Source organism: Euprymna scolopes, chromosome 9, assembly GCF_053919585.1.
Source record: "Euprymna scolopes isolate OS-2025 chromosome 9, ASM5391958v1, whole genome shotgun sequence".
Lineage (NCBI taxonomy): Eukaryota > Metazoa > Mollusca > Cephalopoda > Sepiida > Sepiolidae > Euprymna > Euprymna scolopes.
Window position 1 is genome coordinate 165715448 of NC_136490.1, and position 25075 is coordinate 165740522.

At 32.8% G+C, this 25075-nt stretch overlaps 1 protein-coding gene across 2 annotated transcripts in view; it reads left to right on the forward strand.

Annotated features, from left to right (window-relative positions):
- Window positions 1-25075, forward strand: part of LOC145284966 (translin-associated factor X-interacting protein 1-like) — a 378099-nt gene that overhangs the window by 245358 nt on the left and 107666 nt on the right. For both annotated transcript variants that reach the window (XM_080134070.1, XM_080134071.1), the window contains exons 7-9: window positions 13244-13355; window positions 17278-17339; window positions 21096-21182. In XM_080134070.1, coding sequence (XP_079990196.1) covers window positions 13244-13355; window positions 17278-17339; window positions 21096-21182 — 261 coding nt within the window. The remainder of the gene's footprint in view (window positions 1-13243; window positions 13356-17277; window positions 17340-21095; window positions 21183-25075) is intronic.

Sequence of the window (25075 nt, forward strand, 5' to 3'; positions counted from 1 at the left end):
TACTTCAACAGTGCTTAATACATAGGTACAGCTAGGTAGTAAGTTATAAAAATATATATGGCAGTTAAGCTACACAGAATATTCCGCGTTTCATTCTCGTGAGAATTCATCAGGCTTAAGCCTGACGAATTTCTGTATAGCTTAATTGTCATATATATTTTTATAACTTACTATATATATATATATACTAGCTTTACCCTGCCACGCGTTGCTGTGGCTCAATTTGGTGGAATGGGAAATTCTAATAAAAAGAGAAAATGCATGTTTCTTATATTCTTAGTACAGCAATCAGCAATCCACTCCAAAAAGTCAAAAAAAAAAAAAAAAAAGGCGAAAATAAAAAAAAATGTTACTCTTGCAGAATTGGATCCGGATCCTCGGGATTACCATCAATCATGGCTTGGGCTCGACCAACAATCAGTGGATAAAGCTGAACGTAGCAAAAATGTTGAAACGCTAAATGTTTGTTCTTTTTTTCTGTATACAAAAATGTGAGTTAGTAATTGATATTTGAGTGAGGGGGGTACTATACACAGATTCGAAAAGTTGTCCAAAAACAAATAAATAAAAGCAAAGGTAAGGTAAGTTATGTTTCTACCTAACTGGATAATTGTTTAGTGTTTTTATGTAATGTAAAATGTTTAATCGGCTCGAAAAACAGAAATGGTTGCAGACTCTGTTGAATACGTTAAGTTTGGGAAAGTAAGTTGAAAACTAAAAACTATACAATACAGTGTTAAAAACCCACCGAATATATGTTACCATGACATAGGCTGACATAATCGGTGGGTTTGTGACAGTATTTTGTATAGTTTGTTCATTTTAACTCACTTTCTCAAACTTATCGTCCACCACCATTTGTAGCTTTCAAATACACCGATAAACACTGTTTCTGAGCCGACTAAACGTTACATTAAATGAAAAGGGTTTGTATTACTAAACACAGATACAAAGAAGTTGTCAAAAAATAAATATATAACAAATAAATGTTATCAAAGGCAAGAAAAGTAAATTTTCTACCTAACTGGATAAGATTGCAGTGTTTTTATGTAATGTATAATGTTTAATCGGTTCAAAAACATGCAGTGTTTATCGGTATATTTGAAAAATACAAATAGTGGCAGACTGTATCAGACATGTTAAGTTTGGGGAAATTTTGGGAAAATGAGTTTAAACTAAAAAACTATACAAAATACTGTTAGAAACTCACTCAATATATGTTACTGTGACATAGGCTGAGATATAATCAGTGGTTTTAAACTTTTGCTCGATACAGGTGACGACTTTTAAGAGTCCCTTTTAGTGATTACCTGGTTTGAGGATATTTGTACAACTAAACGGCAAATTCGCCCCAAAAATCCAGTATTATTTTACTTTAAGGCCCGTCTCATGTTCGTATATAACGAAATATTTTATTGTATTTTATTATAACCGGAAGTGTGAAGTATATATACCTCGCAAATTCACGTTTAAATCTCGTTTTGTTAAATCCCCCCCCTTTTTATCGGATGATGTAATACCTAATTTTAAAGTTTTAATTTAAGATCTAATTTCGAAAAAAATTTCCTTATATAAATCGATTTTAATTTGAACCCAAATTAATTTTAAAATCTCTTTTCTTATGTATAAAAAACTTTAAAATCTGTATTGGTATCGGTTAAAAACTTAAAAATTCGTTTAATTATATCGAATCACGTTTAAAAATTTAAAAATACGTTTAAAAATTATTTTTTTTAAAAACTAAATCTTTCAAGGTTTGGGGAAATGAGTATTTATCTATCCTAAGTGATTTCCCTAGTTTATTAACATTATTATATTTTTCTATAGTTTTAAATTCGAAATAGATTATGAATTACATTTATAAAATATAATTAAATTTTTTTTTTTTTATAAAATACATTAATTTAAAATCTATAATATAATTGCGATTAAAATCCAAGTTTACCGACTAATCATTTTTGTATTTACAATTTTTTTTTCCTTATTACATACATATATATATATATATATATATATATATATATATATATATAAACAACATCTAAGTGTTGTTCTTTTCATTGATCCAATTTATTAGGAGCCCCTTCCTTCTATGTATGCAACTTTTCAAAGCTTCACTCCTCACATTTAAACATTTTATTTTTGGGTCATTGAAGTATAATGGGAGGGGGGGTCACTTCAAATACACAAACGGAATGTTCAAGAAAGATTATCGCTACATCCTCTGTCTCTACTCTCGTTGCCTTCTCTCCTGGCTGATCGGGAATAATCTCTCTTGAACATTCCGTTTGTGTATTCGAGGTGACCCCCCCCCATTATACTTCAAGCTATTTCGGCGATGGCTAACGCAGGCTTAAGCAACATGATTAAGCCTTTTAATGGCGACGGTGATGTGGTGGCGTGGCTTAAAAAAAGTGGACCTTGTAGCAAGGATTCAGAAGCTGGATGATGTGGCCACCGGGGGCGCGCTGCACCACACAATGGAGTAGAGGTTGCGTGACTGGGAGGAACACTAGTAACAACATTGTGGTGGGAGGAGTCCCCAGGCACATTCTCGACGTCAGACCAGTTGAGGGCGAAGCAGTGGAGGGGAGTGTGCAGCCACAGGAGGAGGACGAGACATCTCAGAGGCCAAGTAGAGAGAGGCGACCGCCACAGTGGATGAGAGACTATGAAATGTGATCTTGAGATCAGGGAGGCATGTGGTTAGAAGCAAGAAAGAAGTCTTACCGTGGGTGCTCAGCGAGTGAGTTCAGGCAAAGAAAAGGAAGAACAAACAATGCTGGCTTCCATGTTTGTTCTTCCTTTTCTTCGCCTGAACTCACTCGCTGAGCACCCACGGTAAGACTTCTTTCTTGCTTCTAACCACACTCATGAATGGCCCAGAGGATGTAGTATTTCTCTGCATTACAGAGTGAGCATTGACTTAATTCCGGGACGTATGCTGGTTTGTGCTCTATTTCTCTCCATTTTATGGAAAAAGGTGTATTTTTTCTTTACGCTCCCACACCTGGGTAGCTAATGCTGTATTTATAACCCTTTCTCCCTCGCAGGGGTCATGCACGCACGGTGAAAAACGGCGTGCACTAACCCTAAGGACGGTTGGCTATATTTTCGCGCCTCGGACCCCGCACAAGCATCCGTCTCTCTCCCTCTGCTACTGAGTCTCTCCGAATTGGACGTTGGTATCTGGCCGTCTAGTGTTGTAACGCCCAATCGGGAATTCTTGGTAATTTCTGTCGTGATCGTCTTCTCGTCGGTGGCCGTCTCTCTCTATCTGCGATGGCTGGAAAGTCAAGTTTGGTTATGCTGAAATCGAAGGGCAGTCTTCACAAGTATAAATGGAAACAATCAACAACGATGAGGATAGTTTTAGGCTGTTCATTTAGTGATTCGGTATACATTAAGGCTCGGCTCGTCACTTATGCTTTCGTCAGGCTTGGAATGCAACCCCCACAGTGTATTTAAACAAAAACTCTAAGTGGCGGTCTTGTTAGTTCTCTTCGTCTCAATTAGAAGAGGCTGGCGGCACGCGTGGCTTCCCAACTTCTCTGTTCAACAGACTGTCTGATTCTCTCTTGTCGTCTATTTCCGCAGTAGTTTTATTAAACGTCATCCTCCCCTTCCTTCTGTAGTCGACCCAATCTCTCTATTCGACGGGTAATCATAATTCTTTCTCTCTCTCTCTCCTTCCCAACCGACCCCCTCTCGATTCAATTCCGAGAATTAGTTATCTGTCTAGGCATTTAACCAATTTGTTCCCTTAAAATTAGAATGACTAATTCAATTGTTTTCGGGGTTTGTTCTTTCTCTCTCATCACCTCCAACTTGTTGGTTTAAGTGAATCATGTTATCATTTACACTCGGATCGTCGACTTTACTCGTCGACCCTTCCCAGACCTCCTTGCGTTTTCCTCACCAACCCGACATCTGGCTTATCTTTAATCTGGCCCTTTTGAACTCCAAATAATTTACTTGTCACCCGATGACAATTCGTTGGTTTCTCACGAGATGGGACTGAGACCTCTCGCCCAGCTCCATCCCACTCACCCTCAACCTAGGAAGCAAGGTTATCCGGTGTCGCCCGGCTTCGTTACATATTCATCCTTGTTTTAGCTCTAAAGGAGCTTATATGCGCGTAATATCTTTGTTTAAATTGGCCTTTTGTCATACCTATATATATTTCCGGTATATTTGTGGATTGTTCCGTTATTGTGGCCTCATAAACGAGGGATTCAGCTTTACAATTACCCTCCAATGGACAGCTATTTTTGGTCCTGCAAGAGCAGCCTACGTTATCTATCTTTTTTGGTTCTTTGGATATTATCGACTCTATTGATGGAGCTGTCGAGTAACTAACTTTCACAGTGTTTCTATTAAAAAGTTTATGTAGTCTATGTGTTTTTGGAAAATGCTTGTCTAGAAGGCTAAGAAAAAAATGCCCTAGTCTACTTTTAGTGTTCAATGAAAACGGAGGTAAGAACCAGATTATCTTCCGTTTCCTCTTTCGTTTTTTATTTTCTCTATTATCCTGGGTTTGTTGAAATTTTATGTTTTCTTTGAACCCACTTTGATGCAGTGCTTCATTATAATATGGTGCCTCTTTCTCGAACACTTCAGCGTTCAAAGAAAGCCGTGAAATCCTTTGGCTAATGTTCGCTACCATATTTTTAAACACTGTGGGTGAGTGGCATGAACCCTTATTTATATACATGAGTTTTTCATTTAGTTTGTGGAAGGGTTTGTGTATTTTCTTCTCGAGATCTAGAGTGGCATCTAAAAAATCTACTCTATCTAAATTTGTCTGTATCATTATTTTAAAGTCTAGTTCCTTAAAAAATTCAGTTAGGTCTTTTCTAAGCCTGTCTAGTGCACATCGATTGTAGTCACGCGATAGGCAAAGTCCATCATCTCTATATAATCCAAAAAAGTGATCTGGGAATTTATATTTCATGGTCTCCAGTAGAAAAAGTCCAACCAGATCGCAGATATCCGCACTGTCATATATATATATATATATATATATATATATATATATATATATATATATATATATATATAAATATGGAAATCGACAGACAGACTAACAGGAAAACAGACAGACATATAGACGTATATACATATATATATATATATATATATATATATATATATATATATATATATATATATATATATGGGGAATTTTAGTAGAAAGCAACAGGGACAATTTTACCGCTACTATATATAGGAAACAAATGTTTACTGTCTTTTACATTAGTTGGAATATCTTTACTTATAAGAGTAGGAAGATAAGTTGGATCAAACCCTTTTTCATCACGCGGTTATGATTTAGTGATATATTCAAATGTTCGGATATAAGTAATGTTTCTACGTTTATTTTTTCCTTATCTTCATTTCATCCAGTTGTTAATATCTCTCCCTTGTTCGTTTCTCAGCATTTCAATCTTCCCATCTTCTGTAAAGATATTTTAGTTTCCCTAAAGATATTTAATCCGTTTGTACATTTTCTTTTTTAATATAGAATGGATATATTTTTGTTGTGATTGACGTTTTTTATTCAACTCCATATCTCTGACAATTTCTAAGTCATCCGTTCTCCACAGGCAGTACATCTCCACCTCTAACGTGTCACTTGAGTTCTTTGCTTGATGACATTCAAAAACATATCATTCCCATTCATTTTGCCCTACTTCTCCTTTCGTAATCTACATAGGAGATCATATTGTGCCACACTTTTTCATTCACTTCTTTTTTTTTTTTGCATTTTCATTCCAAACAAGGCACAGTGCCACTTTTATGTAGGGAGCTACTATCTGGGATATAAATTGCAGGGATACTATGTAGGGAGTTGAGCAGCAAGATGTATGTTTACATTACACATGAACTTCTGCATGTAAGTTCAGTTAGAAAAGCAGGGACTCTGAAGAGAATTCTAAAGTCTAGCAGTTCTGGGGAAGAAACTATTAGAGTAGAAGGCTTTCTGGCATCTGTGGATTTCTACTGTGTAGGGGTGGGATTTTGCTGTTTGTTGGGTTTCTTCGAGGTATTTATGTCAAAGTGGTAAAAGGACTTGTTGTTCGTCAGAGCACATACCATTAAAATCCTTATAAAACAGGTAGAGAATGCAACATTTCGACGATGAGATAGAGCTTGAAGCCTCGCTGACAGTGCAGGTAACTCTTTTTTGAACCCTGTCAAGGAGTGAGAGACTAGTAGGAGATGCTCCAGCCGAAATGTGACAACAATACTCCAATCATGGGCGAATGGTGGCCTTGTAGAGGTACAGGATACTTTCAGGCATAAGTAACTTTCTAGCCCACCTTCCTCATAGCAGTCACAGTAATGCCCTTGATGTATCTGTTTTAACTCATGTTTCCTGTGAAAATTAAGCCGAGGGGTTCAACTAAGTACTTTCAAGTAATCTATCATTAACCATAGCTATTGGTGGTTGAGAAGGTTTCTTGTAATAATTAAAAGAAACCAGCTTGGTATTGGCTGCGTTGAATGTGACCATTCATGTTTGTCCCCATTCCACTACAAACTTGAGGTCGTCCTCTAGGGTTTCTACCATTGCCTTTGATATGTGTTCATTCGTTTTCCGCTCATGTCTGTTATAGAGTGTGGTGTTTTCAGCAAATATACCCATCTCAAAGATATTTTATCAGGGAGGTCATTTATGAATATTAGGAATAATAAGGGTCCAACAATCGATTCCTGAGGTACACCCACAAAAAATACAAGCAATTTTCTTCTACAAAACAATCAAACTAAACACCATGAAAAAATATATAAAGATATAAAAAACTTTAAATATAAAATCTCTTTTCCAAAATTATGGGATTCGGCATTAAATAACCTGAAAAGGATTTATTGTATTGTATGAATTAGATGATCATTGGTGGCATTCGTTTCCCTGGTGTCTTTTGTGTTAAAATTCGTCATTGGCTATTTATGGGCGGAACCATTTGAAGATTGTCAACAAAGAAAGTGTTTCTGTGGAACAAACTTGATTCGAACTTTGTACACACAGGTTGTCAGTTTGTGTCATTAACCACTTAGCCATCGTTAACTGTGTGTATTTGCAGTTTTAGACATTTTGAACAAAGCTGTTTTCATATTCTTTTATGACTCAGATAATTTAAAAAAATCATTTTAACTTGATAAAATATTAAAATAAAAAAACATTTTCTAAAATGTAACAAATGTTAATATTATACGTTTTATTGTTCAGTGCAAAAAAACTGATAAACACTTCTGCTGTAACAAGAAATGTCTGTACATTATTGAACAGAAAAGTCTGTGAATTGTTTAGTGGCTTTTAAAAAATATGATTGAAGTAGAAATCAGATTTTCTTAAAACAAGGAATCTAATAAAAAGATATGAAATTCTTGATTTCTGAGAGCCTGTTTTATTTTTGTTTTTTCTTTGAATAATCACATCGAGTTCTATACTAGAAAACTTCCAAAGAACAGTTGGAAATGACTTATATATCATACATGACGACCATGTAATCCCTACAGCCACCTACCTTGAAAATGCTGCTGTGAAATCTGACATAGTTATATGGAATAAATCAGAAAGAGTGGCAACCTTGGTTGAAGTGAGTGTCCCTAATGATGGAGGTCTGAACAGAGCTGAAAAGTAGAAACAGACCAAATATCAAGGTCTCATGTATGATATGAAAAGAAACTGGAATCTTAGAGAGACATCAATCATATCAGTTATCATAGGTGCCACAGGGCTTATGAAGAAGAACCTGAAGCCCTACTTAACTAATATTCCTGGTGAACCAAGTGCAAAAGAAATCCAGACAATTGCACTTAAAGGAACAATGAGGATACTAAAAAGAGCTCTCGGTTGGTTTCAATAAAAAGCAGGGCAATGTTGGCAGCTGGTTTGGCTGCCCCATACCTAATGTTACAATCTTCAAGAAAATGAGAACTTGAATGCCTATAGAAGAAAACTTGTATGCTTACTGAGAGAACTTGAAGGTTTATTAAGAGGGAGGAGAGAACTTGAGTGTCTAATGCCTCTCTATACAGGAGTTTGTCAGAACAATCTGGAGGATGCTTTACTCTGTAAGTAAACATGGACAAAATATTCAAAATTATATAGTATTTGCAACCCAAATAAGATCTCAGTATGGTCAGCCAACACAGGCTTTTATGAGGAATTGTGCAATTTCTTCAAGTGATGCTGTCTCAAGTAATAGCATAAAGCTGAATACTCCACCAGACTAGAAAAATTCTTGTCCCGGAATCCAGTAAGACCAAGAAACAAGAAAGATATAATATATTTAAATGGTCAATTTGAGAGAGGAAAATTATGTACCCATGTAAACTCAGTGTTTAAGAGGTAAATGAGGAGTGTAATGGAATATTCGAATATCTATGGATCACATGTAGAGATCAAGTGTTAGCCTCAAGTAAGGGAGCCCCTTAGTTTCTGAGAACTTCGACTGAAATAAAATGATGAAACTTCTTTTGCATTTTTGCTTGTTTAATCTTATTAAAAGATGATGACTAACTTAAATTTTCATTTACAAAAAACATCTATCAGGTGTCTTCAATAAGTTTCCAGACTTTTTTGTACAGTCATTTAAAATTGTCATAGGCTATTGAAAATTCAGTATGTTATTTTCATCCATTCTCTGAGATTACTGACCGAATGTTATGATTTCAGGTTCAAATGAACAGCAACACCAGGAATTAAAAGACACCCTACTAAAGCCTGATTGTTACAGCTTATGAATTTCAAAAATGCAATCTGGACGTGAAAACACTTGGAAATTAAGTTTTAAAAGCTGTCCAACACATGCCAATATATAAAGATGATTATGTGTTAAAAAAGAGTGAAACATAATTAAAAGTAAAAGGATTCATGGAAAGAACTAAAATAATCGGTGATAGACATGTCATTTGGTTAAATTTGAAATTTTACCCATTCCAAAATCCAATGCATTGAACACACTTGCTGTTGTGATTTTAGTTGTGCGCTTGCTGAGAAAAAAAACTTGGAGAACACGACCTATGTACAGGGTAGAACGATAAAATTATAGCCATAGAAAAGACAATATGATTCCATTTCTGTTTGATGGAAACACATTTTCTTTTTTGTTGCTGACCATCTACTAGTTGGCCAGTTGTGTACAAATCCCAAGAGTGATAGGAGCCTTTTATGATATCTGAAAGTGACACAATGTTCAAAGAGCGAGATCGAAGATGCCCCTCTGTACAACTAATGCTCACTACCGATCCAAGTTATGACAAGAGAACCATTGTCAGCACCCTCAAAATGTATCGCTCGGTTGCCACGAATAACAGGGACGTGCTCAGGGTGATGAAAACAAAGTTTCCAGCCATAGTTATGGTTTTTGGTGTGGTTTCAAATGAGGGCTTCATCAGGCCACTTCACATCTTCAAAGTCAGCTTGAAAATACCAAAGTGTTCCTGGACATGCTGAAGAGTGTGATGATCTCCTGATGCAATCAAATGGACGCTGACAGACCCTGAATGTGGCAACAGGACTCATCACCAGCCCACAAGTTCAAACAGACACAAGCTACGACTTTGTACCCTTCTCTCACTGACTCCTTCTTCGATTTGAACTTGCTCTCTCCTCCTCCAACTTGAACCTACTGGACTACTTCGTTTGGTCATACATGAAATACATCACCAACATGACCTCCCACAACACCAAAACCATCTTGATCGCCTCCATTTGCCGAGTATTCGCCAAGCTCTTGCTGGCACTTGTAGAAAAAAGATGTTCCCAGTTCTGAACCCGTATCAAGGTGGTGATTGAGGCTGAAGGTGGCTACATTTAATAGATGTCAGCTCTATTACATAATCAAGTTATCTGAATTGATTTTTCAATAAGAATTTATAAAGTTGTAGTGTTGTTTTCTTTGGGGCGACAATGTTATTGTTCCACTGTACATCCAAATTCACCATCTACCAATCTCTTACATAATTTACATTTACTTGTGAAACATAGGAAGCTGCAGTCAAATGATGTACAAAAGACAGGTGCATTTGATAAAAAAAAAATTTGTGAAGAAAACAGATTAACCTTATCACCAATTAGGAGGTTATTTGCCTTACTTAGTTATCAACAGTTGTAGGAGATTAAAGTGTGGATCCTGGCTTGATTAAATATAAACGACCATCGCATCTTTGTAAAGGAAAGAATCTCCGGCTTACAATGAAAATTTCATAAGTAGCAAATGAGAAAAATGAATAAAAATGCATGCTATGAATGACTGAGTCTGGGTCACCATTGAGTAAGTGCTAAATTCATCAAAAATGTTTTGTGAATTCAAGAAAGGGAGAAAATAGTTAAAAAACAAATTGTAGTGGGTGAAGATCATTATGGAGTTTCAAAAGGTCACGTCCTAGTCACGAAAGCATCAAATGTAACCCGATGAAGATTCCCGAGTGTTCACTAATACATAAGTGTAGTTCTAGATGGTTCGGATTTTGGAACACCCAAGAAAGTTCAGTAGCATGGCCTTTGATGTGCAATTCCTGTTATTCCTTGCTTCATCAGTTGTCTAAAGGTAAAAGAACAAAATAAAAAAAAAATTTAAATAGGAGGAGAAAAAACAAAGGAAACAACTTAAAGTCTCCAGGAAAATAGGAGTGCCATGGGCCACAGTCTGGAACCGGCGTCAGGTTTGCTGTCCTTTTGCTGCTTGCTGCCTCCTGAAAGAAATTAACTCAAATAGATGGCGTTCATGGGGTATATGAGTTACGAATTTTGTAGGCAACAAATAAAATAAAACTCCAGTCGTCAGTTCTTGTTTTTATAAGGATTAATTATCAATTAAGCTCCTGGCTACAATACTCTGCTATATACAGTAGAATTAAATGAAAAAAAATATACTGTACTTTAGGGTAATTGCGCTAAATCTGGAGGTAATTGTGCCAACTAAAAAAAGTGCTCTTTATATGCTTGGTTGCCAAAAGAGCACTTTTAGCTAGTTGGCGCAATTACCCCAGACTTTGCGTAAGTACCTCAAAGTACGGTATGCATTTTTTTCTTTAACAATGCAGATATTTACAATAGAGTGAACAGTTCACTCAGAAAAAAACAAAACTGTTTGCAATGAACGAATGTCTCCTTTTTTCTTTTTTTTCTTCTCTCCTTCTCTCTCGGTTAGTGGGGGATGTAGCATGGGTGAAGGGGTAGTTCAGACTCAACTCCTAACCCTAACCTGCTCTCAACTTCCTTTTTATAAGAAGGTAACAGGGTAAAGCTGGCCAAGTCTGAGGTTTTCTTCAGCCAATCAACCTCCATAGCATCAAAATTGAATTCACCCTGATTGGCGAATCCATCAAAATAACTTGTTAATATGAATTGAATAATTTCCAACCAAAAGTTTTCTCATGCAAAACCAACCTTGGAATTGACCCCTGGTCAACTGATTCTCAAGTTTAGACAAAACAATCGTGAATATTACCATATTCAATTCAATGGGCTCTTTCACAAAACAATATTATTAAATATTATTATCAATACTCAAATCAACCCAACTGAAGTCGTTTTTCCTTATATTGGTTTGAGTCACCAACCAAACAAATGGAACCAGCAAGGCAACCAAGAATTACCTGAGAGTAATCTCATAATAAAAGCTCTAAATCAGATCTATTTTAACCATTATTGATGCAAATTTCGATCACCATAGGTGGTTAGGTCACAAATGCTATTTATAGATTTATAAATTGATCGTGAAAATTGTGAAAGATATTTTGAATGATAATTTGCTAGAAAATGAAAACATTTTCAGTTTTGTAGAATGTCTGCAGTGAGAAAGAAGGCGATAAGAAGTGCTAATGCATGTTTATATTTGAAAAATATATGTAGGTGATCATTTCCTATTTCAGTCGCATAAATTATTTAGTTGAAAGTACACACACTCGAAGTGAAATATTTTTGCCTCTTCACTCACGACAAAGACATTCGCTCCTAGTATTACTAGCAGTATTACTTCTTTTTATCAACAACAAAGATGAACAACAATAGTCCAAAATACACACAAATGACGTGATGTCCAAAACAAAAATAACTGGTCAGAAAAAAAAAATCTGTCTTCATTTACTCAGCCATTTTTAACTCCCCAAAAATGTGCACATTGTGCTGTTCTCATATTCAAATGATTCTATTGTTACATTGCGGGAGAATCTATATGACAGTGTGTATATGGCACCAAAAGGAATATTATTGTCTGGAGTTTACTATGACATGGACGGGTGTATATATCACAAACGTGTGTCTAACTTGTGTAATGTCTAGTGGTATAAAAATTATGACAACCGATACATTTTAACAACAGACATCTAAAAAAAAGGGACAAATAACATCGGGACGATCAGAGAAACATACCTGATCCATCGTTGATCTAGTTTGATGGATCCTCGGGAACACCTGCAAAGAAGGTTCAATCCCAATGAATCAACAAATTTCGGGTTGTCTTTTCTGCAACTTTTATTTCTGAGGTTTCCTCATTGGAAAGCTGCCGCTGATCCTCGACTAACGCATTGTGATCCCCTCTACTGGAAGCTAGAACTGTCCGACCCAATCCATTCTCTCTTACTCCCGATCTTTTTACTGTGTCTGCTCTCTCTCTTTCTCTCTCTGTTTCGCTTCCAATCTCTTATTCCTCAAATCATCGTATCTATTTCCAAAACTCTGCCTAAAATTCACGTCACTTTAAAATGACCTCTATGTAAAAGTCGTCAGACTCTAGAGATCAATCTATTTTAAATTGTTGTTTATATTCTACATTCAGTGTGACACTTGCCAAAATTCACACTAGCTAACTTAATCGTTATGGACGGAGGATGCTTAATAGATAATATATTTTCATTAGACTTTACCATAACAAATGTCTTTTATGAAAGTGAACTTTTTTAGTAAAAGGAATTCTTTTCTGATTATAACAACAATTCCATACAGTGAAAGTCTAGGAGAAGCGGATCTTTAGTTTCAAAACGCTTGAAAAATTCCTCATTCATCATTCAGTTGCCAAAGTATTCTGTTGAAGAAGGTGTAAATATTTGGTGTTAATCCGAGATAAGTAGTTTTGATTATGATTGAACAACTTTCATGTAGAAAACTTTGTATTTAATCAGATTATCATATCTCTCTTGAAAGTGGAATTACTAATAAGGTGTGAGGTAAGAATCAGTCGATCTTTGAATTCATGTGATTGTCATTTCTTGATTTTTCTACTTCTAGACAATCATTGTTAGATGCGGATGCTATGCAGGCCAAACTTGATCAGATGATTGCTGAGTATGCTGATGTGGTCCCCCGGCGGAAATGTGAGTCACTCGAAAACACATTCCCTGTAAGTTCATCCCAAAGCTGATGCTAACCCGGGGAAAGGGGGATCTTGTGAATTACAGAAGTAATAGTTTCAGCCGTGTTCTACGGACATACAGAGTTTTATTTTTGTTCCTTTAAATATGCAAATTTTATGTTATAGAAAGAAACAGTTTTTCATATCCTAACATTTATCTTTTAAAACAAAAAATCAGAAATGTATACCAGTTTTTTTTTTCTTTTCTGCATATTAGACTGACACTGAAAAATATTCTAGATAAATTTTCATAAGAAATTATTACATTCAATATAATATATGTAATCTATTGAATGAATACGTTGTTAAAATTGATAATTTTGTATCATGGATTAAACATGTTTTTCATATTTTCTTTCATTATAACCGAATACTTGTTAGTAAATCAAGATAAAACCTGCATCCAAATGAAATAATGAGAACAATTTTATTTTACTCTTGTTCATCAGAGACAAAGCAAATTGTATATTTGGACATAATGAACTACTACTCAGAACCATGTTGACAGGGAACTATGTGAGGAAATAAGCAAAACGTCTGTTCACATTACACTTAAACTTCTGCAAGTCAGGAAGCAGGACTTACAAGTGAGCGACAGTCGCTACATCGATGTCGACTTTGCTGTTCAAGTTCATTAGATTTCACTCTCCTATGACGATGTCCACAGATGTCTCATCAACCCCTTTTTAAATGTTACCAATAAGATATAATTTAAAGATCATAAAAAACTATTTGGTTCTTTTAATAACTTGTTTGTTTTTATCTACTGAGATAAATATTAATAAATTAGGTTAAATATATATGTATTATGATTCAAGATCGTATTTCTCATAATTTATGGTTTGGAAATGTCTCACTTTACATCTGTCTACACACAACAGACTTTGTCGAGTGGCATTTCATGCATATACCATGCATAGGCAAGTGAAGCAAGGGCATTAGCACTTGATATATCAATAGCATGTTGCAAGGTCAGGTATGAAGATCTTCATTAAAATTAATTCATATAATATTACATGAAGAATACTTAATATAATCAGATCCTTCTTAAACAAGAGAAATACCAAGGTTGTCCTTAGTGGCCGTGCATTTAAATAACATGATATCAATATGGATGTACTTCAGGGATCGATCCTTAGACTTTTATTATTTCTGATATTTATAAACAATCTCCATGATAAAATTGTGTCTGAGATGAGTATATTTGGTGATGATTGCACATTCTATAACAGATATGCAGTGAAAACGAATACATACACATATCCGAGGAAATGGCTGAAAACTTAGAAAAATAATCTCCAATAGAACAGAGACGTCAATACACAGTAACATTTAATGCTACTAAGATGTTGCTCCTTTCCTTTAACTATTACAAGAACATTCTCAATCTCTGAGTTTCATGACATGAGCTCATCATTCAAACTCCTCGATTTAACATTCACAAAAAACACGAATTAAAATAAATATACTGAAGGCATTCCCAAAGCTACTGCAAAGAAGATAAACTCCCTCTATCGTACTTGAAAACTAATTACACATGACAATTGTGGAGAAAGAAGTGGCTTACTGTTAAAGCGGCTGCGCGTTTGTGCCTGCAGAGCACAAATTGAGAATCAAGATGGCCCCCGCATGCTTTTATGTGGAAAAAAGTCTTGGGGAATCTCAGGGAATCTCGGAGAATCTCGTACCCTGGTTCCATAAATAATGAGGAAAGGAAAGCGGGAGGACAGACGATTTTTAGTCACTAAAGCGAACGGACGTGTGTAAAAGAAGAGGTAGAAGAAAAGAATGTGGTGAACGAAACAAACAACGATTCGGTTGAAAGTAGAGTTGTAACGAACACATGTCTTCACAAGGCCACAATCTGTTTATGCATAGAGTATTGTTGCCACATCTGTGCTGTAAATATAAACTTATCTCTCTCTCTATTAGGCAGAGTTCAGAAAAGCATCTCCAATCTAATTGGTCCCACTCTATCAACCAAGCTCCAATTGTTGCATGTGTGTGTTTAATGGAATATGCATTGATGAACTTGTAACGCTTGTGTTCATTTAATGGAATGCTTTTGACTAAGAAGTTTAAATGTAATGTGAACAAACATCTTGCTGCTTAACTTCCTACATAGTATCCCAGTAGGCATAACAACGTATGTTTCTGGATTCCTAGATTAATCAATGAAAACATTATAGAACGGAAGAGGAGGTCTTAAATACATATTTTGGATTCTGCAGTAAAAGTGTAAATCCTGTTTAATAGAATTGAGATTATTTGGTGTGTGAAGAAATCTTGGTTATTTTAGTATAAAAATTTGATATTGAATCGTTAGATCCTGCTTAACTACACACATTTAGACATGAAAAAAGTTTACATGTGGATATATTTTAGTTAAGACTAACTGGCAACCCGATGTTGCCCGGTCGTACAATATGCTTAAATATGATATTTTAATTTATGCCGACTGCATATGTATTATTATAGAATCAATCCTCTATTGATTATTATATATTACGAGGAATACTTTGCCAAGTGGATTAATTCGCAAAAAAAAAAAAGAAAAAAAATTAAATATTAATGATAATGTCATTCGTCAAATTCCATCTGTTTTTATTTACAATATCACGTCAGCTGATATTTAGACTTGACAATAAATACCCTGGAAAAGTCAGTTCTGATTAATGTTTAGTTTAAAAATATGCAAACAACGAAAGGATTTGAGACCATTTTAAATAGTACCTCTTCTTTTATCGTAGATTTAACTCATTAATAAGAAGAAATGAAAATAAAATAGTGTGTTACAACCAGGCTGCAACAGAGGATCATTCGATTTGTAGTCGAATGCTCTACCACTAAGCTGTATCTCCAGATTACAATAAATTTGTTTTTTTTTAAGAAATGATTTTTTGAAATTTTATTATTTCCCTTGCCTGTGTAATGTAAAATATTCCCTGTAAGAATTTTGTTTTTTATCTATAAGAGGAGAAAAGATCAGATTTTTTTTTCGATTTTCGATACTAATCAAATAAATTTCTTTATAAAACATATCTAAGAACACTACCAAACATATAAATTAGTTTTGTGTGAAATTTCAGTAAATAGGCTCAGCCGTTTCGGAACCTATGAGGAAAACAAGCAAAAAGTGACTTTTATATAATTGTAGAGATAGAGATTCATCGTGATTTTAACAAGAGTATCGTGAGAAGAAGATAGTAAAGTTTTTGTTCAATGTCCATTGCTGTTTTCTTTTCAGACACCAAATCGCACATAAAAGCAGTTTGTATTTTAGGACGATTTAGAAACTAATGAAGTTATGCATTTGCATTGGACTGGACATGGTTCAGGTCACCATTTCACTGCAAGAAGACAATTTTGGGGGGTTTATAATCTTTCCATACTGTTTGTTATGTATGGAAAATTGTACTTTATGCTGATGATGATGATAATAAAGACGACGACGATTTCGATTTCTTCTTAGTCGCAAAGAGTATTTACACGAGTCATTACAGGCAATTACTCACTGATAGCAACAATTGGTGTTCCCTGGTGACTGAGTGACAGGAGGTCTCTCTAGATTTTGAGTAGTCTTTGATTCTTTTGATCATCATTTGCTGCTTATAGTTCAAGCATCAATAATTTTCCATTGAATTATCACTGATAATAACTAATAATTTTTTTTCTGAAATTTAACTGACACTATTCAAGTATGTCCCAATTCCCTTCCAGTCAACAGTGTTTTTTCTGTTGGGTCTTTCTCTTGTCACAGTTTGTCCACAACCATTTTCTGGTATCAGTATTGGTGCCACTATCATTTTTACTTCCATGCATCTTAAACGTTTCACTTTTTGACAATTCCACTAATCCAAAGCTGCTGGATCCGTTGCTGTTTTGTACATTTTGATTTTCTTTCTCACAGGAATTGATGGAGAGTAACCAAATTTTGAAAAGAGATCTGAACACATTGAAAGCCGAACACGAGTAAGAATCACTTGATGTTTTTCAGTTGAACGTTTTATGTTGCAATAACTGACATTTTTTATACAATGCTTTTGATTTTTAGAGAAGAGAAATCTTTCATAAATCGTCATTAAAAAAAAATTATAATTTATCTTGTGCATGTAACACTTGCATTTATTTATTGTCTTTTTAATGTAACAAATAATTCTTTCTCATGTGATATTTCTGAAATTTGTGAAAATCCGACCGCCATAGTTATGGATAGACCTAATTAACCTCCATTTTCTTTTGGGGTCAATCTGATGAACAATTTTAGATAATGCCATCGGCATATTCATTCAATTGAATAAATACAAAACTTTCATTTCCATTCACGTCTACATTACCATCAGAAAAGTATACTGTGATTTAAATTGATAATACAACATAGTCTTTTGCAACACTATATATATATATACATATATATATATATATATATATATATATATATATATATATATATATATATATATAAAGCTGAATGTATGTGTGTGTGTGTGTATGTGTGTGTGTGTGTGTGTGTGTGTGTATGGTCATGAATAGGCTCCTATATGGTTGACTATTTTAAAAAACTGATTACATATAATGATAGAAGATGTACCGAGACACAGGAATGGATATGTTTGATCTGGCAGAACGGTGGTTCATTAAAATTGTGGGGTCTGCGTTCGCACCTGGTCCACAAAGTATGGAAATAAAAACTTTAAAAATTTAAAAAAAAAACGTTTACAAGTGGTTTTGATATAGATGTACATAAGAATACTTTGATAAATATGTTTTAACTTAAATAGGGATGGTATAATAAAATTGTGGGGTCTGTGTTCGCGCCTGGCCTCCATAGAATAGAAATAAGCACAAACTTTAATAAAGACTTTTCATATCTATCTGCGTAAGTATACTTTGATAATTATGCTTCAGTTTGACGAAATATAGTATAATAAAATTATGGTGTGTTTGTTCGCACCTGACCTCCATAGAATGGAAATATGTCACAAAGTTTAACAAGGTTTTTTATATAGATCCACAGAATATTGTGATAAGTGTTTCAGTGTGAACAGGTATGGTATAATAAATTATGGGGTTTATTTATTTTATTTTTACTTTCATCATATTTTGCTTTGGTTTTGATACCCCCAAATTCGAAGCTATCTCATTACAACCCTTCCTTTTCATAACCTATCATACTTTCATAAATCAGAGTCCATTTTCTGTAGGCTGTTTTTGAACCCAGTCAACGACGGGTACTGTTTCTAGTATATATATGCATATATTAGTAAAGATCAAAGACCCAAACACATTTGTATTTGCATGCCGAATTTACCTAACAATTTTTTAACACTATCTAATAAATAAATGTTATTCGTTTGTAATTTTATTATCCTATTTTCTAATATATATGCAGTAACCGTATACAATTAAAGTGATAAAATTAAAAAAATGAATAAATTACCCATATCTTATGTTCGTTAATTTTCAAAGGCGTCACATTAAATGAAAATTATTAGGTTTAAAAAATGACAATAGATTTATATTAAAGGTATGTAATGCAAGTTATTTGTCCAAAATTGAAGGCAACAATTAATTCATAAATGCCTCAAGAATTACGTGTCTTATGAATAAATTTAAATTCAAGAAATCTTTTTTAATTTGTGTCTAATGACTATAGATTAAATTTAATGCAATTTTCAAATATTGGAATTTTCAAATGCGAGTTTGTTCCTATATTAATTTATTCAAGTGGTGTCCTGTCTAAGAATTGACGATTCCATTTATCTCTGTCCGTTGAGGCATTCATGAATTCATTGTTGCTCATCACTTGTTGTTGCCGAGGTTTTTAGAATGTCCACATATGATTATTGCTGTCATCTTCTGCTTCTCCTACTCACCATCTTTTCTGTCAAATTTATCTGTTTTATTATTATTTTTTTAATTTTGGAATCATTTGCGATGAGGCTTTTTTTTTTACATGGGGGTCACCACTTATCAAGGCCCGAAGGCCACTCAGGGATAAGGGTTATTTCGTGTACAGTAATCAATGAGGTAGTATTGTAGTAATCATTAGTATTGGGGGTTTGTGCATTAATTTCTTTTGTGAACTGTTATCCTCATCTTGATAGGTGTTGTTGTTTCACCTTGTTTCAACCAACACATCCTCTGGCCTTCTTCGGGGCCTGTAGCGCAGTGGATAGAAACGTTGAGTTTCTACAGTTCCAGGTGAGAAATGTCTGAAGATATTCGTTTCAATCCTACACAGAGGATTAGTTAGTGGTGAATGCTCTGACGAACTGCAATCACTTGTGCCCCCACGACGTGAGCACCCTCAACAAACCCGACAGGCTGCTAAATCCCACCCCCACACTGTAGAGATCCCTAGATGTAAAAGATCTTTTTACTCCAATAGTTTGTTCCCCAGAACTGCTAGACTCTGGAATTCTATTCCAGGTCCCTGCTTCCCCAACAGTACTGACGTGCAGAAGTTCAAGTGTAACGTGAACCGACACCTTGCTGCCCAAATCCCTACATAGTACCCCAGTAGTTGTTGCCCCTGATAGTAGCCCCCTACACCAAAGTGGCAATTTGCCTTGTTTGGGGTGAAAATATAATAAAAAAAAAAAAAACCCATAGTGAGACAAAAACTATGAAAGGCAGAAATTACTGAAAATAAGTTACAAGACATAGCATTCCTATCTTGTCATGGTTAATCGGCTTAAGAAAGTGCGTGAATGAGTTGGCTGAACCGTGATGAAGCAACAACAACTATGAAGATGAAGATAACAGTCACCAAAAAGAATTAACGCCATAATCTGTTCTATTCCGCTGTTCTCCATACAGATAACCTTTTTAGTACTTCATGATAAAACGTACACCTTGTTTGTACACCATTATACAACAGAATCTCATCTGTCTTTATCATACGGTTTATATTATTGACCTTTTATGATTGCCATATTTAATCCCTCTTGATTTGTTTTCTTTTCTGTCCAGGATATCTTCATCTCCTGAGTAACCAAATTTTATCCCCCCCCCCAGTCCCTTCTTCATGCTGTTTGTGATTGCCCAACACTCACAACCGTATAAAAGTACAGATCACAGATAATATTCTGAATCTAGTGTCCATTTTAAAGTTTCTGTTAGTCTTGATTGATGACAGTCTTGTAAAGGCAACTTTGGCTGCAGCTATGCCACTATGTTCCTATATCATGCTCCCTAAACAACCCTTTAAAATAGTTTAAAGAAATTGAAATTAGAGGGATATTTATAATTTCATGTATAATTATAATGGTAAAAATTTCATCAAAATTGTAGCCATTTGAACTTTTGTGAAAAGCTTTCAACCCCTCTTTGCAGTCTTAGTAGCTTAGTTTTAAAATTGGTAATGATCGGTTAATTAGTTTTGGATTTACTTACCCCCCTTCACACACACAAACAAATATAGATGTACAGACTTAGTGTTATATATGTTTATATGCGGATAAGTGGTTATGCCTATGTAAAAAAATATATATTTAATTTTGAAATAACTAATTGGTTTTGTTTCTCTCGTTTTGTTTATTCTTTTTATAACTAGTAAATTGAATTTCCTTAAAGCTGTCCAATACATACCATCATTTAAAAGGAACGGTGATGATGATGATGATGATGATGATGATGATGATGATGATGATGATGATGATGACGATGGTGATGATGATGATGATGATAAACTCGTAATAATTATTCTCTGTTTTCATTTTGCAGTGCCTTACTTGATGTGAACCAACAACTGAGTGTGGAATTGAACGATTTACAGAAAGAATGCACAAGAAGGAAGGCACTAATGCCAAAGTAAGGTGCAGTTGCAGACATTAATTTGATTGAGAATCGCTATTGTTCTTTAAATTAGAATATGCTATACCTCATTTGCATTAAAATATGATATATTTCATTAAATTAGATTATGCTATACCTCATTTACATAGGATATATGCTATAGTTCATCTACATTAGAATATATAATACTCCATTCATATTAGAATACGCCATATCTAATTTACATTAGAATATGCAATATCTCATTAAAATAAGAATATGCTATATTTCTTTTACATACTATATATGCTATACCTCATTTTCATTATATTATGCTATACCTTACTTATATAAGAATATGGAATACATCACTTATATTTGAACATACTACATCCATTTACATCAGAATACGCTATATTTCATATACATTAGAATATGCTATATATTTTATTACCTTTTGAATATATTATATTTCATTTATATGTGAATATGCTATACTTTATTTACATTAGAATATACTATATATCATTTATATTTGAATATACTATATATAATTTATATTTGAATAAACTATATTTCATTTTTATTAGAATACACAATATTTCATTTACATTAGCATATAATATATTTCATAAACATTATAATATGCAATGCACCATTTACACTAGAATATGCTATATTTCATGTACATAGAATATACTATATTTTGTTTATATTAGAATATTCTATTTTTCATTTACATTAAAATACGCTATATATGATATACATTAGAATACGCTATGTGATATGCATTAGAATACGCTATATATGATATACATTAAAATACACTATTTATGATATACATTAGAATATGCTATATATGATATACATAAGAATATGCTATGTATGATATACATTAGAATATGCTATGTATGATATACATTAGAATATGCTATATGATATACATTAGAATACGCTATACATGATATACATTAGAATACGCTATTTATGATATACATTAGAATACGCTATATATGATATACATTAGAATATGCTATATATGATATACATTAGTATACGCTATGTGATATGCATTAGAATACGCTATATATGATATACATTAGAATACACTATATATGATATACATTAGAATATGCTATATATGATATACATTAGACTATGCTATATATGATATACATTAGAATATGCTATATATGATATACATTAGAATACGCTATGTGATATGCATTAGAATGCGCTATGTGATATGCATTAGAATGCGCTATATATGATATACATTAGAATACACTATATATGATATACATTAGAATATGCTATATATGATATACATTAGAATATGCTATATATGATATACATTAGAATATGCTATATATGATATACATTAGAATACACTATATATGATATACATTAGAATACGCTATATATGATATACATTAGAATACGCTATATATGATATACATTAGAATATGCTATATATGATATACATTAGAATATGCTATATATGATATACATTAGAATACGCTATATATGATATACATTAGAATACGCTATATATGATATACATTAGAATGCACTATATATGATATACATTAGAATATGCTATATATGATATACATTAGAATATGCTATATATGATATACATTAGAATACGCTATATATGATATACATTAGAATATGCTATATATGATATACATTAGAATACGCTATATATGATATACATTAGAATACGCTATATATGATATACATTAGAATACGCTATGTGATATGCATTAGAATACACTATATATGATATACATTAGAATATGCTATATATGATATACATTAGAATATGCTATATATGATATACATTAGAATACGCTATATATGATATACATTAGAATATGCTATATATGATATACATTAGAATACGCTATATATGATATACATTAGAATACGCTATATATGATATACATTAGAATACCCTATATATGATATACATTAGAATACGCTATATATGATATACATTAGACTATGCTATATATGATATACATTAGAATATGCTATATATGATATACATTAGAATACGCTATGTGATATGCATTAGAATATGCTATATATGATATACATTAGAATATGCTATATATGATACACATTAGAATATGCTATATATGATATACATTAGAATACGCTATGTGATATGCATTAGATCACGCTATATATGATATACATTAGAATACACTATATATGATATACATTAGAATATGCTATATATGATATACACTAGAATACGCTATATATGATATACATTAGAATATGCTATATATGATATACATAAGAATATGCTATATGTGATATACATTAGAATATGCTATATGTGATATACATTAGAATATGCTATATGTGATATACATTAGAATATGCTATATGTAATATACATTAGAATACGCTATATATGATATACATTAGAATACGCTATATATGATATACATTAGAATACGCTATATATGATATACATTAGAATATGCTATATATGATATACATTAGAATATGCTATATATGATATACATTAGAATATGCTATGTGATATACATTAAAATACGCTATGTGATATGCATTAGAATACGCTATGTGATATGCATTAGAATACGCTATGTGATATGCATTAGAATACGCTATATATGATATACATTAGAATATGCTATATATGATATACATTAGAATACGCTATGTGATATGCATTAGAATACACCATATATGATATACATTAGAATACGCTATATATGATATACATTAGAATATGCTATATATGATATACATAAGAATATGCTATATGTGATATACATTAGAATATGCTATATGTGATATACATTAGAATATGCTATATGTGATATACATTAGAATATGCTATATGTAATATACATTAGAATATGCTATATATGATATACATTAGAATACGCTATATATGATATACATTAGAATATGCTATATATGATATACATTAGAATATGCTATATATGATATACATAAGAATATGCTATATGTGATATACATTAGAATATGCTATATGTGATATACATTAGAATATACTATATGTGATATACATTAGAATATGCTATATGTGATATACATTAGAATATGCTATATGTAATATACATTAGAATATGCTATATATGATATACATTAGAATACGCTATATATGATATACATTAGAATACGCTATATATGATATACATTAGAATATGCTATATATGATATACATAAGAATATGCTATATGTGATATACATTAGAATATGCTATATGTGATATACATTAGAATATGCTATATGTGATATACATTAGAATATGCTATATGTAATATACATTAGAATATGCTATATGTAATATACATTAGAATACGCTATATATGATATACATTAGAATACGCTATATATGATATACATTAGAATATGCTATATATGATATACATAAGAATATGCTATATGTGATATACATTAGAATATGCTATATGTGATATACATTAGAATATGCTATATGTGATATACATTAGAATATGCTATATGTAATATACATTAGAATATGCTATATGTAATATACATTAGAATACGCTATATATGATATACATTAGAATACGCTATATATGATATACATTAGAATATGCTATATATGATATACATTAGAATATGCTATATATGATATACATTAGAATATGCTATGTGATATACATTAAAATACGCTATGTGATATGCATTAGAATACGCTATGTGATATGCATTAGAATACGCTATGTGATATACATTAGAATATGCTATATATGATATACATTAGAATATGCTATATATGATATACATTAGAATACGCTATGTGATATGCATTAGAATACACCATATATGATATACATTAGAATACGCTATATATGATATACATTAGAATATGCTATATATGATATACA